The sequence below is a fragment of the Talaromyces marneffei genome, chromosome 3 (assembly GCF_009556855.1).
Source record: "Talaromyces marneffei chromosome 3, complete sequence".
NCBI classification, from domain to species: domain Eukaryota; kingdom Fungi; phylum Ascomycota; class Eurotiomycetes; order Eurotiales; family Trichocomaceae; genus Talaromyces; species Talaromyces marneffei.
In genome coordinates this window covers 3297492-3311734 of record NC_072350.1, presented here as the reverse complement: position 1 = coordinate 3311734, position 14243 = coordinate 3297492, and the positions used below count along the sequence as shown (strand labels likewise).

The 14243-nt window shown below is 46.9% G+C and overlaps 7 protein-coding genes across 7 annotated transcripts; 4 read left to right on the top strand and 3 right to left on the bottom strand.

The window, feature by feature from the left end:
* Positions 1–357: 357 nt before the first annotated feature.
* Positions 358–1776, top strand: EYB26_004935 (uncharacterized protein; the record flags this gene model as incomplete). The annotated part of the gene is made up of 1 exon (XM_054264226.1): positions 358–1776. One exon carries the CDS (start codon positions 358–360, stop codon positions 1774–1776), a length of 1419 nt encoding a protein of 472 aa, XP_054120201.1.
* A 144-nt stretch (positions 1777–1920) lies between these two features.
* EYB26_004934 (uncharacterized protein) lies at positions 1921–2974 on the bottom strand (the record flags this gene model as incomplete). The annotated part of the gene is made up of 3 exons (XM_054264225.1): positions 1921–2148; positions 2241–2737; positions 2794–2974. The coding sequence occupies 3 exons, from the start codon at positions 2972–2974 to the stop codon at positions 1921–1923; spliced, it is 906 nt and encodes a 301-aa protein (XP_054120200.1).
* Positions 2975–3981: 1007 nt separating this feature from the next.
* EYB26_004933 (uncharacterized protein) lies at positions 3982–5061 on the top strand (the record flags this gene model as incomplete). Its single annotated transcript, XM_054264224.1, has 1 exon — positions 3982–5061. One exon carries the CDS (start codon positions 3982–3984, stop codon positions 5059–5061), a length of 1080 nt encoding a protein of 359 aa, XP_054120199.1.
* A 385-nt stretch (positions 5062–5446) lies between these two features.
* EYB26_004932 (uncharacterized protein) lies at positions 5447–6671 on the bottom strand (the record flags this gene model as incomplete). The annotated part of the gene is made up of 5 exons (XM_054264223.1): positions 5447–5709; positions 5761–6158; positions 6205–6267; positions 6333–6490; positions 6600–6671. 5 exons carry the CDS (start codon positions 6669–6671, stop codon positions 5447–5449), a joined length of 954 nt encoding a protein of 317 aa, XP_054120198.1.
* A 489-nt stretch (positions 6672–7160) lies between these two features.
* Positions 7161–8621, bottom strand: EYB26_004931 (uncharacterized protein; the record flags this gene model as incomplete). The annotated part of the gene is made up of 1 exon (XM_054264222.1): positions 7161–8621. The coding sequence occupies one exon, from the start codon at positions 8619–8621 to the stop codon at positions 7161–7163; it is 1461 nt and encodes a 486-aa protein (XP_054120197.1).
* A 697-nt stretch (positions 8622–9318) lies between these two features.
* On the top strand, positions 9319–12026 carry EYB26_004930 (uncharacterized protein; the record flags this gene model as incomplete). Its single annotated transcript, XM_054264221.1, has 3 exons — positions 9319–9427; positions 9480–11706; positions 11756–12026. 3 exons carry the CDS (start codon positions 9319–9321, stop codon positions 12024–12026), a joined length of 2607 nt encoding a protein of 868 aa, XP_054120196.1.
* Positions 12027–12544: 518 nt separating this feature from the next.
* On the top strand, positions 12545–13588 carry EYB26_004929 (uncharacterized protein; the record flags this gene model as incomplete). The annotated part of the gene is made up of 1 exon (XM_054264220.1): positions 12545–13588. One exon carries the CDS (start codon positions 12545–12547, stop codon positions 13586–13588), a length of 1044 nt encoding a protein of 347 aa, XP_054120195.1.
* Positions 13589–14243: the final 655 nt, after the last annotated feature.

Below are 14243 nucleotides of genomic sequence, written 5' to 3'. Positions count from 1 at the left end.
GGTAGTTATAATGTCCATGGTTCGATATTTGTCAGCCCTGCTTGCCTGCGTGTGGTGTGGTGGCTATGTTGCGGTATATTCGTTCTGTCTCTGAGAGATCAGCATTGCGCAGCCCGCGAGACGATTTCACCCTCAAGTAGACTCCTTTCCGAAGCACGTACATGCAAAGTAGGGTTCAAGGCAGGATGTTGATGCTGCAAGACGAGATCGATCGGCCATTTCATCTACTACAGTGCTAGTAACCAATCAACAATCGGAGAGGTTCTATGATACCATAGCGTATCCCGACGCACTCCCCACCAATCCACCACTGATAGTCTGATACAGGTGTAAAAAGTACAAAACAAGCGATACATAATGAATAACCTCCCCATCGAGCTCTTAGAGCAAATATGCACCACTCTCTGTCCCCATTGCACACACATCGATAGAAATGACCGCACCTCATGCTGCCGAGCGCTAGCATCCCTCTCTTGCACAAACCAACTCCTCCGCGCCATCGCCCAACCAATCCTCTTCCATCGTCTGAAACTTAGTAGAAGATCTTCTTGTGCGTTTCTGCGCATGCTCTATGAGCGGCCACACTTGGCTTCGAAAGTTAAGCAACTATCTCCCTTGTGGCAACAATTATTCTTTGATGGCTCAGATGAAGACCATCAAATCCTCGAGCGGGCCGCGCGAGAATTACTTCTTGACATAGACGGCAACACCGGCTTTGACGAATTATATGGAGATAATCCCCCGAAACATTTCCTAACCGAACTCATGATTGCGTTGCTGCCAAACCTAGAATCGTTTGTGGCGGAGATCGAATACAGCATCCCGGATGAAGATCTGGCAACTTTCTATCGGTTTTTGGATAGTCGATTCAAAAGACTTGAACCCCAAAATGGCGGTATCTCGGGGCTTCCGAATATTCGTGCCTTGGGGTTTACGAAGGAGGGTAGTTGGGGATTTAGTCTGGCCACCCCCGGGATTGCGGTGTTGTTGAATGCCGCCCCAAATTTGGAAAGGTTGGTGTTTGATGGGACACATGGAGTCGGAGGGGTGTATCGGGAATGGGTTGAGAATATGGATCTTATGGCTTCAGGGTTAAGGAATTTGAGGGTGTTGTCTATTACGAATTCGGTGCTGGGGAATAATGAGGAAGATTTTGAGTTTGGACAGTTGAGGCGGATTGTGCAGCTTTGTACTAGGTTGGAGGTGTTTCGATTTAATAGTATTGGTCTGTTTCCGAATGAGCTGGATGATGGTCATTTACCTCCAGGGAGGTTTGTTGAGGCGCTTGACTCTGTCAAGGAGACGTTGACAGGGCTCGATATTGATATTGGGGAGTCGTGCCCTCCTGAACCGGCTGATGACTGGATGTTGACTAGCCAATCCATGACTTCATTCGAACGTCTCGAGTCCCTACGACTAGATGAATTATCGTTTTGTCTCCACTGGGTAGATGTCGTGACGGACCGGAGTCCGAGGTCGAGCACAACATGCCTGACTGATATTCTGCCCGAGACAGTACGATTCTTGACGGTGAGACTCGTTCACGAAGGACAAGCCTGGAATGATCTTTGCCATCTTGCTCATCTCGCGGACAAGGAATTCCCGCGGCTGGAATCCGTGATTGTTGAACAAAACGAGACCTGGGGTGGGCGAACGATGAAGCATGCAGTACGGGAAGCATTTGAACAGTCTCGGGCGAGATTGTCTTTTGTTGATAGGGGCTACTACTATGGTGAGGAAACGCAATTTGATGATGTGTATGATTACGATAGGTGAGATTCTCTGGACAGGTCTTAAAACCAGCCTGATTTCATTAGCTTCTTTCATACCTGCCATTCGATATCGTACATCCATGCAAAACCATATCACCAACTCCAACATTCCCACCACCCTGTCCTCGCTCGAAAGTCTTTCACAGTTTCATGTATCGGACTTGTGCAAAAACATATCAATCACCTTTTGTCTCTCATCCATATCCCTCTGAAGTTCAACCACACACTCCAATCTGATGGCATCGACTTTTTCCTGATGCAACTGAGTCAAGTCAGCGGTAATTTGGGTGAGCTTAGCTTCTAGATAGGACTTGGCTGTAGGCGGAAAGGTACGCAGGAATGCGCCGTTCTTTTGAGAGAGGGATTCAGTGAATTTCTGGGGGCAGAGGATGTGGTTAGCCGGGTTCAAATGTTGACAAGGCGGGATATCAAAAGTCGATAGTAGAAGGTGATGCAGTGCTTACTTACCTGGTTCTCATTCAATAACTGAGTGGCAAAGGCCTTGCTACTCTGTACAGTCTGGGAAGCAAAAGGGTTGGCGGTGTTCGGATACTGAAATGCTCCGCGATTCATCTGCTGTCCCCGAATGCCTTCGATACTAACCGCTGTAACCTCTGGAGTCATTGAAGCACGGCCTTGCTCTCCCTGAATTGATTCAATGCTCTGAAGGGCTCTGAAAGCTACTTTTTCCAAAGGTGCTAGTCCGTTTTGAATCCGAACTTCAACAACGTGCTTGGGAATAGTGCTGGCTTGCTGGGTAGTAGAAATATCTGTTGGCTGATCTGAAACCTTTGGCGAGCTCTGACGAGGACGTTTAAGTGTTTGACTCAAAGGAGTATCGCTGTCACTCGACTCTTGTTCTTCGGTTTGCTCCATAGGAATTCTGCGGGCTCTTTTGCGAGTCGTAGTCCCCTGAGTTGAGGCTGCGATGCTTGGCGATCCTTCTTGAGTTGCAGTCATTCCTTCTGCTAGCAAGGTTAGTAAGTGGTTTTTATGTGTCAAACTTGTGGGTTGGTCTTACTGGTAGCTCGACTCGCGCTAGTGGCAGGAGTGCTGGATCGCTGAGTCCTCGATGAAAAGGGCAGCTGCGGGGTTTTTGATGCGCCACGACGACCGGGCTTGTAGCTCTGGAAGGCTTGTAGGAGCTCAGCATGGGTCTGCTGGGCGGTCTGCTGTCCAGGGCTACTGCTTGCTGAGTCCATGATGACTAATTGGGTCGATGATTGGGAAGGAGATGTAAGAGGGGTTGTGTATGGGATGATGCGCTGAAGAGGGGGATAATCGATGAGAGAACCTAACTGTCTTGTGCACTAGTTTGGATATGGTGAGAATACCCAGTTAGAAGGACAATGTAAGTCACGGTTTGAGAGAAAGGGAAGAATCAAGTCAGGAAAAGATGAAGAGGTTGATGGTGAAATAGACAGGAAGGTTCTGGTTGGAGGAGCTTCAGTCAGAACATCATGAGGTGGGCAAGTTTGAAAATTGATAAAGAGTCCAGCCAGAAATGGATGAGGAGACTCAGCTTGGAAAGGCGAAGAAGGTTCAGTTCTCAAAGGTTGAAAAGTCCAAGTGTAGTTGTCAAACGACTAGCCAGGATCAGACTGCCAGAACTGAGAAGGGTTGACATGCTGGACTGGAATTGTTTGTCCAATGAGAACTCAGAAAACACACTATACGATGGCTGATAAATTCCATGAGAGGATTTTCTGGGAACTTCCCTTCTTCTCCTGAGGAATAAATTGACACATTTTCTCACTGTCAGGGGTTACATTGTATTTACATGATTTTATCAAGATCAATAAACAATGTTCACGCCAAAGAAGTGTCTATATAGGTAATGTTGAAGCAGAATCTAGTTTGTCCTGGGAGATCTCGTATGAAAGTACAGTCGATCCTGGCCATAATGTTCAGACCATGATTATATCAACATCCAACATCGTGACATGCCAATTCAGAGATACTAGATACTTTCATAAACGAGCCCCATCTGATATATAAGAGGGCCCTCCATTCAAGAGACCTTTGTTGTTTCACTGGATAAAGTATCTCGGTCCAGTTCATCCGAAGCCGTAATGTTTGTTCGGCGATAAGAGCATCCCAGTTATCTCCACTTTGTCCTACTTCAGCCACGACATCTAACCCTACACCTCTCTCCTTCAATAATGTACATATTGCAATTAACAAAACGACAGGCTGGTCAACAATCACAATGACCGCCCCGCCAGAACATCCTCGTCTCCCCCCTCCCTCTACTGACAGACTACAACTCGCCCGCAATCCGACCTCGATAGACGCAGACCCCAACCTGTACCACTCCCTCCTCCTCTCAAAACACCAAACCCAGCAGCCACTCTCGGACCCAAACCTCGAAGACGACAAAAATCCAGAAAAAACAGTTTTATATCTTGCATACGGCTCAAATCTATCCATTGAGAAATTCCGAGGTGATCGAGGCATTGAGCCGCTTTCGCAAACCAATGTGTACGCGCCGGCGCTGAGGCTTACGTTTGATTTGGTCGGGGTACCATATTTGGAGCCTTGTTTTTCGGGGACGAACTATCGAACCGCTGATGTTGATGCAAATTACAATGGGGAGCGGTATAGGGATATCATCGATGAGAAGGGAGGGATAGAAGAATCCGACCTCGAAGCTGGACATAACAACAACCAAGGACATGGCTACCACAAAGAACAATGGCGCAAACCCCTCATCGGGGTCGTATACGAAGTGACTCTAACTGACTACGCACACATAATCGCAACCGAAGGCGGCGGAAACGGTTACGTCGATATTGTGACTGACTGTTTCCCTTTTCCTGGAGATATGGACTACAACCCGAATGACCCTACACCCCATATACCGGCAGGCAAACCGTTTATGGCGCATACGTTATTATCACCGCCCAAATCGTCGTTTAGACCAAATAGCCACCTCATTAGGCCTGATCCATCATATGCACAGCCCTCGGCCAGATATTTGAAACTAATAACCGATGGCGCCGAAGAGCTGAATTTCCCATATGATTATCGCGCATATCTCGCGTCTATAAGGCCCTATAAGGCCACCACCTCTGGCCAAAAGGTGGGAGAGAAGATTGCATTGTATATATTGATTCCGTTGTTCCAAGTATTCATTGCATTGGGACAGTTGCTTGCTGACGATAACGGGATTATACCGGGTTGGTTGGCGAGAGTGTTTAATGTGATGCGGGAGTTGATGTGGATGGTTTATGATGTTGTAGTTGTAAAGGTGTTGGGGGATGGGGAGAGGAGTGTTAATGATATATAGCCCTGCCTACTTACGTAGCTGTACCCGTGGACATATAACTAGTTACCTAGGTATGCATTTATATAATGATTTCATGAATGCTCAGAGAATATTTCAAGTAAACAAGATGAATTGCACAAACAACATTGACAAAGGAAATTATCTAAGGTCTCAGATCAAACTAATTTTGTGTCTATGTATACAAGGAGTACAGGTCCACACCCCAAGGTATATCTGCGAAGAGAGGCGTTCTTCTTTTCCCGTCTATCTTGCGATTTTCGTTTGTCGGCCAACAAGAAAAACTTTCAAGGAAGAAGAAACAGAGAAACATCTAAAACGTACAGATACAGATTCTTTGATGGCTAAAATAGGCAACCCGTCATCCATCATTCAATCAAAGGCTGGTTTAACGTCGCACGGGCGGGTTGTAGACAATCTTTCTGGCCTTGATGGCAGCCCACTTGTATCGCTTGACCCACACGCTGATGGCGAACAAACCGGCAGAAAGAGCGAGAGCCTTCATACCCATCTTCTTACGCTCGTCCATCTCGGGCTCGGCGGCCCAGTTCAAGAATTCGACAACGTCCTTGGCCATTTGGGAGGTGGTGGCGGGGGTGCCGTCTTCGTATTCGACCAAGCCGTCAAAGAGGACACGAGCCATAGCAATACCTATGAAAAGTCAATGGGAATGCTAACCTGAATCTGGAGGATGATACATACCGGTACCAGGGAAGTAAGGGTTGAAGTTCAAGCCCTCCTGGACAGAAGCACCAGCAGGGGGCTCATCAGGGTAGCCGGTAAGAAGAGAGAAGATGTAGTCGCAGCCACCGTGACGAGCCTTGACAATCAAACTCAGATCGGGAGGAAGAGCACCGTTGTTGGCAGCACGAGCGGCCTCGTCGTTCTTGTAGGGAGCGGGCATGTAGTCAGAAAGCTTTCCGGGACGCTTCTCGATTTCGCCCTCGTCGTTGGGCTCTGTGTCGTATTCTTGTTCCTCGGCCATGGCCTTCATTTCGTCGACGGTGTGCATAACACCGACAAAGTCACGCCATGGCACACGGGTAAGGGAGTGGCAGCTGGCGCAGACTTCACGGTAGACCTGGAAACCACGGCGGAGACTAACCACGTCAGTATTGAATCGACTTGCTGAGATATTTAACATACGCTTGGTGGTCGAAGGTCTTGTTCCATTTGGCGTGTTCCCATGGGTACTTAGATGGGTGCAATCTACCAAGGTTGTCAGTCCAGCCCAATCGTACAAACAATTGTACCCAGCATGACTCAAAACTCACCCCTCCTCAGCAGGTGTCATGGCAAACGCCTGCTGGCCGTACAAGTGGTAGTACCACGCGGTGGTTGCGATGGTGGCAGCGGTTGCAACGGTAGCGGTCGCAGTCAGATAGAACGGAGAGCTCGCGTTCTCAGCACCGGAGGATGTGGACGAGGCACGCTGCATCAATCGTTAGTAAACCATCCCAAGAGCCCATAACACATAGCTGAGAGCCATTGCCCTAATAGAGAAGATCCAATGGCTATCACAGACGACGGGTGGTGCGTACCGAGTTCTGACGAAGGGTCTGGCGTGCGGTGGCCCGCGCGGGCGCAGCACGAAGAAGCGAACGAGCCAGCATTGTTGCTTAATTGCTGGAGCCCTCCGAAGGTGTATAACAGAGGATGAAGCGTAGGGGCCCTGGGGTGGAGGGGAGAGGGAGTTTGAGATTATGGCCTATAATGGCTTGGGAGGTGAAGTTCCAAGTTCGACGTTCGGAGCTTCGGGGCGGATGGAATTTGCTTTCGCTGATTACGTGTGCGCTGATTGGCTGAGCGGGAGCCTCTAGTCTCCCTCAACGAAAACACCACGGAACTGCCTCTGTGCACATGATATTCAATTCATACAAAATCCATCATTGATTTTTCTTCAATTAAGAGAGATTTTGTGATATTATATGAATTACTCAGAAATTAATCCAGTAATTTGCTTAATCAATACTGTTTCCGGTCGAGTCCGCAGTTACGTTTGCTAATGGGCACTTTAAGCTAATGTTAAAAGTTTTGCATCCTAAATAGTACTCCAATTTCGATGCAATGAGTATATATACATATATTATACATTTTGGTGGCTAAACATTTTCGTTATTTGTTACCATCTCAAACTCCTTATCAGACCTCTTTGCAAGTTCCTCCTTGACCCATCCACCAATCAAGGAAGCAGCGTCATATGGACTGTCTAAATGGTGTTGAAAGAAGCCTTGTAAAGCAGATGGAGTTATTTTGTCATCCGGAATCTGTCTGGCAAAATCGGTGGCAAGTTCCTGGAGTTCATCCATGTCCACCAGAGTTTTGAAACCCAGGTCAGGGGAAAACATGCGCAGGAACATCTCCTTGCTAGACTGTTGATTGATGTTGCCCAAATAAACCTTCATGTCAATTCGGCCTGGTCGGGTCAGTGCACTATCCAGGGCTTCCGGTCTATTGGTTGTCATTATAACAATACGACCTTCTTGTGAGCCAACGCCGTCCAGAACATTCAAGAGTCCGGATAGGGTGCAATTCTGCATAGGTTGTCCTTCTTGCACGGTTTTTGATGCGATTGAGCGATCTGTCCACACAGCATCAATATCTTCGAGTAGGACGACACATCTCGGTGGAATATCCTGAAACATCTGTTCCAGGTCGGCGTCGGTAGCGACACTGGGGATTTTAACTTCATAAAGGTCGAGACCAAACTCGCCCGCAATGGCGAGGGATAAAGATGATTTTCCAGTTCCAGGTGGTCCGTAGAAAAGATATCCTCTCCGATAGGGCATGCTTCGTGCTTGGTAACGTCTCTGAGTCTTAGGGTCCAGATAATTTCGGATATCTGCTAGCAGATCCTGCTTGAGCTGATTATCAAAATGAACCGTCTCCAAAAGGCGAATCGGTTTTCGGGCTTTAGGCTGCCATGCAAGCCCGTATCGATCTCGTGAATATATTATGACGAAAAACTGAGTCTGCGTCTCAGCATACTCTCGACAAGCTTTTATAAACTTCTTGACAGGGTCTGCGCACCAGCCAAAGCAGCTTATCGTAATTTCTTCTCCACCAATACCGTCATAACCCGGATTAGACATGGAGACACCGCTATTACTGGAGCGCACCACAAGAAATGCATTTCCATTATACCAGAGCCACCTGGTATCCCAGTGGGGCAGATAACGAACTGGATGTCGAGTTTTCTTCAGTGCTGCAGCCCGATCAATGCCAGAATTCCCAACTTCCGTGAGTCCCGTAAAAGATCGATAGTTACGCGGTCGATTTGCGAGGATCCATTCCACAACGCTCCGATTGAGAGGATCCCCTCCAGGTATTGTGACTGAAGCTAGAAGAGAATGTCTTACCCAGCTATACGTCTCATCCCAAGCACGTCGCAAAAATCTCCAAGCAGTCGATAATACCCCGGCAATTGCAACGAGAGATCCAATCTGCGTGATGTCAAGTTCTGCGAACCGAGACACAACTTGTTTAGCCAAAAATAAGCCGTTGGAGCATGGATCCAGCAATGGATGGCTTGCGGCTCCTCCCGCATGAATATGATAAGCCATGACTCTGAGTTTCCACACAGCTGGGACTGATATCAGTGATCAAGGACGCTGATTGTTACTTCCATGCATCCTCGAGTAGTGTACAGATCAACAAGGGAAAGGATTGTAGCAGCGATTGATTAGCATATAATGAATAAATATGAGAATAAAAGCAATAACGACAGTAAAAGAAGAAAAATAATAATACAATGAGCGACAGAAGAAGAAAAAGAAAGATGTTGTACAGTAGGTTGATGTTTGATTGAGGAAGAATGTCGAAATATTTCTAGCCCGATTTTGTTATCGGCTTATTGGAGCCCGGACTTATTATCGGCAGCCGTGCCACAGTTACGGAACCTATGGTAACTAACTAACGTTACGCCACAGACATACGCTACGCTTGCTTATGTAACCACAGCTTACTTCCTTAACTAAGTTAGTTAACTAGGTTAAGAAAACAACTATCACAACTACAGCCTCATATATGACTGGTAGCTCCTGGTGTCACTGTCGCTTTGAATCTGTCCTCTACGCAATAGCAAACGCACCAATCGATATAAAGGTGACGAGATCGTCATGAGATAACTTCCCCGCCATTTCCGTTGCCATTCAATGGCTTCAGCCTCAATCATCCCGTCTCCTTAGCTGAAGCCATACATGTAGATGGCAGCCTTCCGCTAAACGACCTCCGTTTTCTTCAAACCAAATTATAGACACAATGTCGAAGCCTAAGAAACCACCCGCATCTCGCGGCCTGCCGCGCAGAGATGTTTTGGCTTCACTCAAAATGGCTTCCATCGAGATGATAGTGCCCGTTTTACCTGCAGGTATGTTCATGACTCGTGCGCCGGTAGCTGCTGTATAACTAATAAAAGGAAGAGCTAATGTCGCAGGTCCTCGATTATGTCGATCCGGTCGATCTCATCCGCGTCGCTCAAACGTCGAAACATATGCGTGAAATGGTATATGAGGATGCTAGATGGGTAACAAGATTGAAACAGATAGGGTGCTGGAATGAAGAAGAAGCCAAGAAGTATGCAGAAACTACGACGCCTACGACAGCTGCAGTGGGATATGCGAGACGACGATCAAGTGCTTATAAGAAGCCAGCAGATGGGTTCGATACGATACCAACATCATCTGGCGCAATAAAGGAGGCTGGAAGTTCCGTTCAGGAGGATGAAACACTCGACATCTTACGGCATGTCAAATCGATACGCGGAAAAGCGCGCCAGGAGTACGGCAGAGTTCATGCTGTGTTGGCACCACTGTATAATGATATTGCAACAAGCGGAGGATCTACGGATAGCCTGGTTTTCAAACGATACAGCGACCCCAAAAGCCAGGCTAAAATGCTCGCCCAAATTGTGAAATTTGCGTACAGCGACACTTCGGATGGATGGGCGCATCATGAAATTCGTCTCCAAGACGCAATACAACTGTTTGAAACAGCTGCAATTCGGGAGTTTCGAAATGCATACGAGGCGTCTGACATCAATGGCGAAATGCGAAAATATGCCCACGTTTTGTGGTACCTCAATGGCGGACAGTCTGCAGTTGATCTCTTTCTTCATCACAACCATATCATCACACGAAAGTCTGAGCTCGGTAGAGTTTCAGATTGTATAGATCCGGAGACTTTGGAAGTCAAAGTGGAGCATACACAAGCATTCTTCACACGGTTTGGAGTTGCATTTAACGAAGAAATCGAAGCCATCAATGGGGCATTTCCAAAAGATTTAGAGATTGCCTTGCCTTTTCTCGATAAAGCAAGTGTTGACGTTCTATCTCCTTTTCTTACAAGCTTATTCGACGAATTGCATCGAAGCAATATTGAGAGCTATCTCAAAGCTGTTTCTGGAACATTTGCGCAGTGTTTAAATCTTTTCTCGGACCTGAAAATTCCTCTTGCATCTGGTGCGAGCAGGGAAGACACCATAACCCGTGCCATGACTCAAATATTCGAGCCTCACTTAGATCTTTACCTCGCGGAAGAGCTCGACTTTTTTCGTAAAGGCTGCGATGCCACAGTTGATGACTGGGATCGACAACTATCCGAACAAGCGGCATCGACAGAATCGTTTCTCATGTCCAATGTGAATCGACAAGCTGCCAAGAATGATTTTTTAACATCTTTCAAGAAGGTGCTCATGATGCCAGTTACCATCCTACCTCTACCGAGCTTCAACAAGTCTCAAAAAGATGGAGGAGATAGTTCTGCTGACATCCCAGCATCACATGACAAGAAAGCAGCAAGATTTTCGACAGTTTCTCCAGTCCCTGCCCCCTTGTCCATGTCCGAGGCACCGTCCGATGAGTTGGCTGCAAAGGCTGCGTTGATGAATATGAGACTGGAAGGAATCAAATCATTATTCAGTATCGATGTCGCTCTCGGCTTAGTTCATGCGGCAAAGACTAGTCTTGAACGTACGGTGTCATTCGTGAAGCTAGGGGGTGATTGGGGACATACGGCAAAACTACAATGCGAAGGCATATTTATTTCCTTGCTTGAAATCCTCGGACATCGGCATGTCATTAGAGGAATGACCCAAGCGGTTGATCATCTATCAAACTATCGACCCCGTGAGCAAGGCGAACGGGACAGAAATGGGGTAGAGCCTCTAGTGACGTTTCTAGAACTTGTGAATGTCGGTGATCTTATCTTACAAATGATGGACGTTTTCTACGAGCAGGAACTCATCGGGGCAAAGATCATCGACCGTAGCGATTTTCTTGACCCAGCCGCGAAGGGCAAGAAGAAATTTGAGCAAAGACTCGATGAATGTGTGGCTTCTGGATTGAACAAGGGTATTGATGTACTCATGGAGGAAGTGGACTATATCCTCGCCACCAAGCAATTGACGACTGATTACAATCCTGAAGCCGACATTGACTCTGGGCGAAAGGCGCCTGACATTGGTGTCAGTGACGCAGCAATCGGTGTGATAGATGTCGTTTCATCGCATACTTCCATGCTTATCGGCAGCACGGATAAAAGCATGCTTGATGTATTTAATCAAGAAGTCGGTCTCAGACTTTTTGCAGCCATATGCAAGCATCTCAAACGGCAACGGATCAGTGTCGACGGATCACTCAAACTGATCAGGTAGGAATCTTCCCCCGACACTGAAGTCTTCAACAGCTAATGAAGATAGTGATATGAACCATTACTTCAAGTTCGTCCAGAACCTGAAAAACAACGAACTGCTACTCTACTTCAAGGCTCTCCGAGAGCTTTCACAGATCTACCTGGTTGACCCATCTGATGCGAAAGAGCTCGCATCCGTCATTGCCGACAACGACCGGTTCTACGGCATTTTCCGCGCTGAAGAAGTGTATGAGTTTGCAGAGCGACGAGCGGATTGGTTCCAGGTTCGCCGCAACGTTGAGCGAGCCATGTATGGGTTGGAATGTAATGTAATGTGATGTGAGGAGACGATGTTGATGACATTGATGGTCGATGTTTACATGTATATTCTCATATTTCCGCATATAACATATACCCTAGACGTTGACTGGACATGACTCCATACAATTTTGTCATCATGTTGGTTTGATTGCTCAGCAGTATTCTTAGCAGATGAAATCTCTGCTTAATTCCGCTTAAGTGTAATTTCCGCATATTGCATATATGTAGTCATATGCATGAATAGTTCCACTTTTCATTTTGTCATGTCAGCAACCAACAGCATGTGAGTATTTAGCTTCATGATGCTATTTAGTAGTTAGATGTTGGACATCCAATGTTCTAGATGAGAGATACTATCGGGTTTGAGCGGGGATTATGGAGATATTGGCGGAGATATTTGATAAAAATGGGCCCACGAGGGGAGAGTACGTCTACGTACATTTAGATATAAGTGACTCCCCTCTCTTTCTTAAAGATTGGTAACAATTCTTGCAAACCTATATCCATACGTCTAGCTCTAACAAGAATAATCGACATGCCTCGCGTCCTCGTCACCGGAGGTAGCGGCTTTCTCGGCGGCACCGTAGTCGATATTTTGCTTGCTCGAGGCTATTCCGTCGTCACAACCGTCCGCTCAACCGAAAAAGCGCAACAAATGCGCTTAGACCGACCACATATCTCGGCCTCTCAACTCGAGTATGCCATTGTGCCCGACATTGCGCAATTGGGCGCATTCGATGAAGCTGTTCAACAGAGTCCGCCGTTGGACGCGGTTATTCATACCGCATCCCCGTTCCATTTTCGCATTAATGATGTGAAGAGGGATATGCTTGATCCCGCCGTGAATGGGACTGTGGGTGTGTTGGAATCAATCAAAAAGTACGCGCCGTCTGTGAAAAGGGTAGCGATCACGTCTAGTTTTGCGTCCATGTATAACAACCCCAATAAGCCTACTGGATCGACGTATAGTGAAAAGGATTGGAATCCAGTGACGTGGGAGACTGCGCTTGAACCTGAGAATGCAGCTGGTCAGTCCGGATATCGCACATCAAAGGCACTTGCTGAGAAGGCGGCGTGGGAGTTTATGGAGAAGGAGAAACCGGGTTTTACATTGACTGCACTCAACCCGCCGCTCATTTTTGGGCCTGTGGCGGCTAATACTAGCTCAGTGGAGGGTATGAATACGTCGAATGTTCGGTTTGTGGAGTTTCTTACGGGGGCAGCGAAGGAGAAATGTCCTCCTACCGGAAGTTTGTTCTGGGTTGATGTGCGAGATGTTGCGTTGGCGCATGTGCTGGCTATTGAGAAGGATGAAGCTGCTGGTCAACGTTACTTTGTGGCTGCCGATCCGTTTAGTAATGTTGATTTGGTCGAGATTATCGCCGAGTCGTTCCCCAAGTACAAGGACCAACTGCCTACGGGTGATGCACTGAAGCTGGGAAGGTATCCTGAAGGTGGACCGCCGTATAAGGTTGATAATTCGAAGTCAGTGACGGAGTTGGGTCTGAAGTTTAGGACTTTGAAGGAGAGTGTGGAGGATACGGTGAAGAGCATCGAACGTTTGCTTGAGAAGGCATGAGCCGCTTTCATGTATCTTTCTGTGCATATGCCTGGGAAGGGTATTGTACCTAGGTACCTGTGGCGAGCTGGTAGGAAGATTGTATGACTTCGCTTATCTGAGTGATGTGTATGAGTTCAGAGAATCTGAAAGAGAAATGAAGTAACTTTGTACATGCATTACGACTTTCTATACCTGTGTAGATACTGGCCTACTACCTATAGACAGGCAATACGAATGAACTGCAAGTAGAACGTGGAGAAACAGTGAAACCAAGAGTCTCTATGCTACTGATATATAGTGATTTGATGACAAGATGTTTCAATCGATGTTGGAAGCATAGTCCTGTCAAAGTATATGGTAGGTTAGGGCTGGCCGACGGTCGAATAATGGCATCTCAGCGCCTACTGAAACGTTTCAACCTTAATCAGTAACCAATCATCCCACCTCATCGATTCTTCAGGATTCTTCATCTGAACTACTAGAGGAACTAGTTGAATTTCTTTCATCTTTATACTCAAGTTCGAAACTGATTCTCTTCCGACCTTATATCAAAATCCTCGGTTTTCAAGGAGATGACTCTGAACATTGGTGATGACTGCACTACGACACTATACTAATCATGTGGTTATGTATGATTTGAGACTGCAATCAAAATAAATTTTAGATAAAAGTT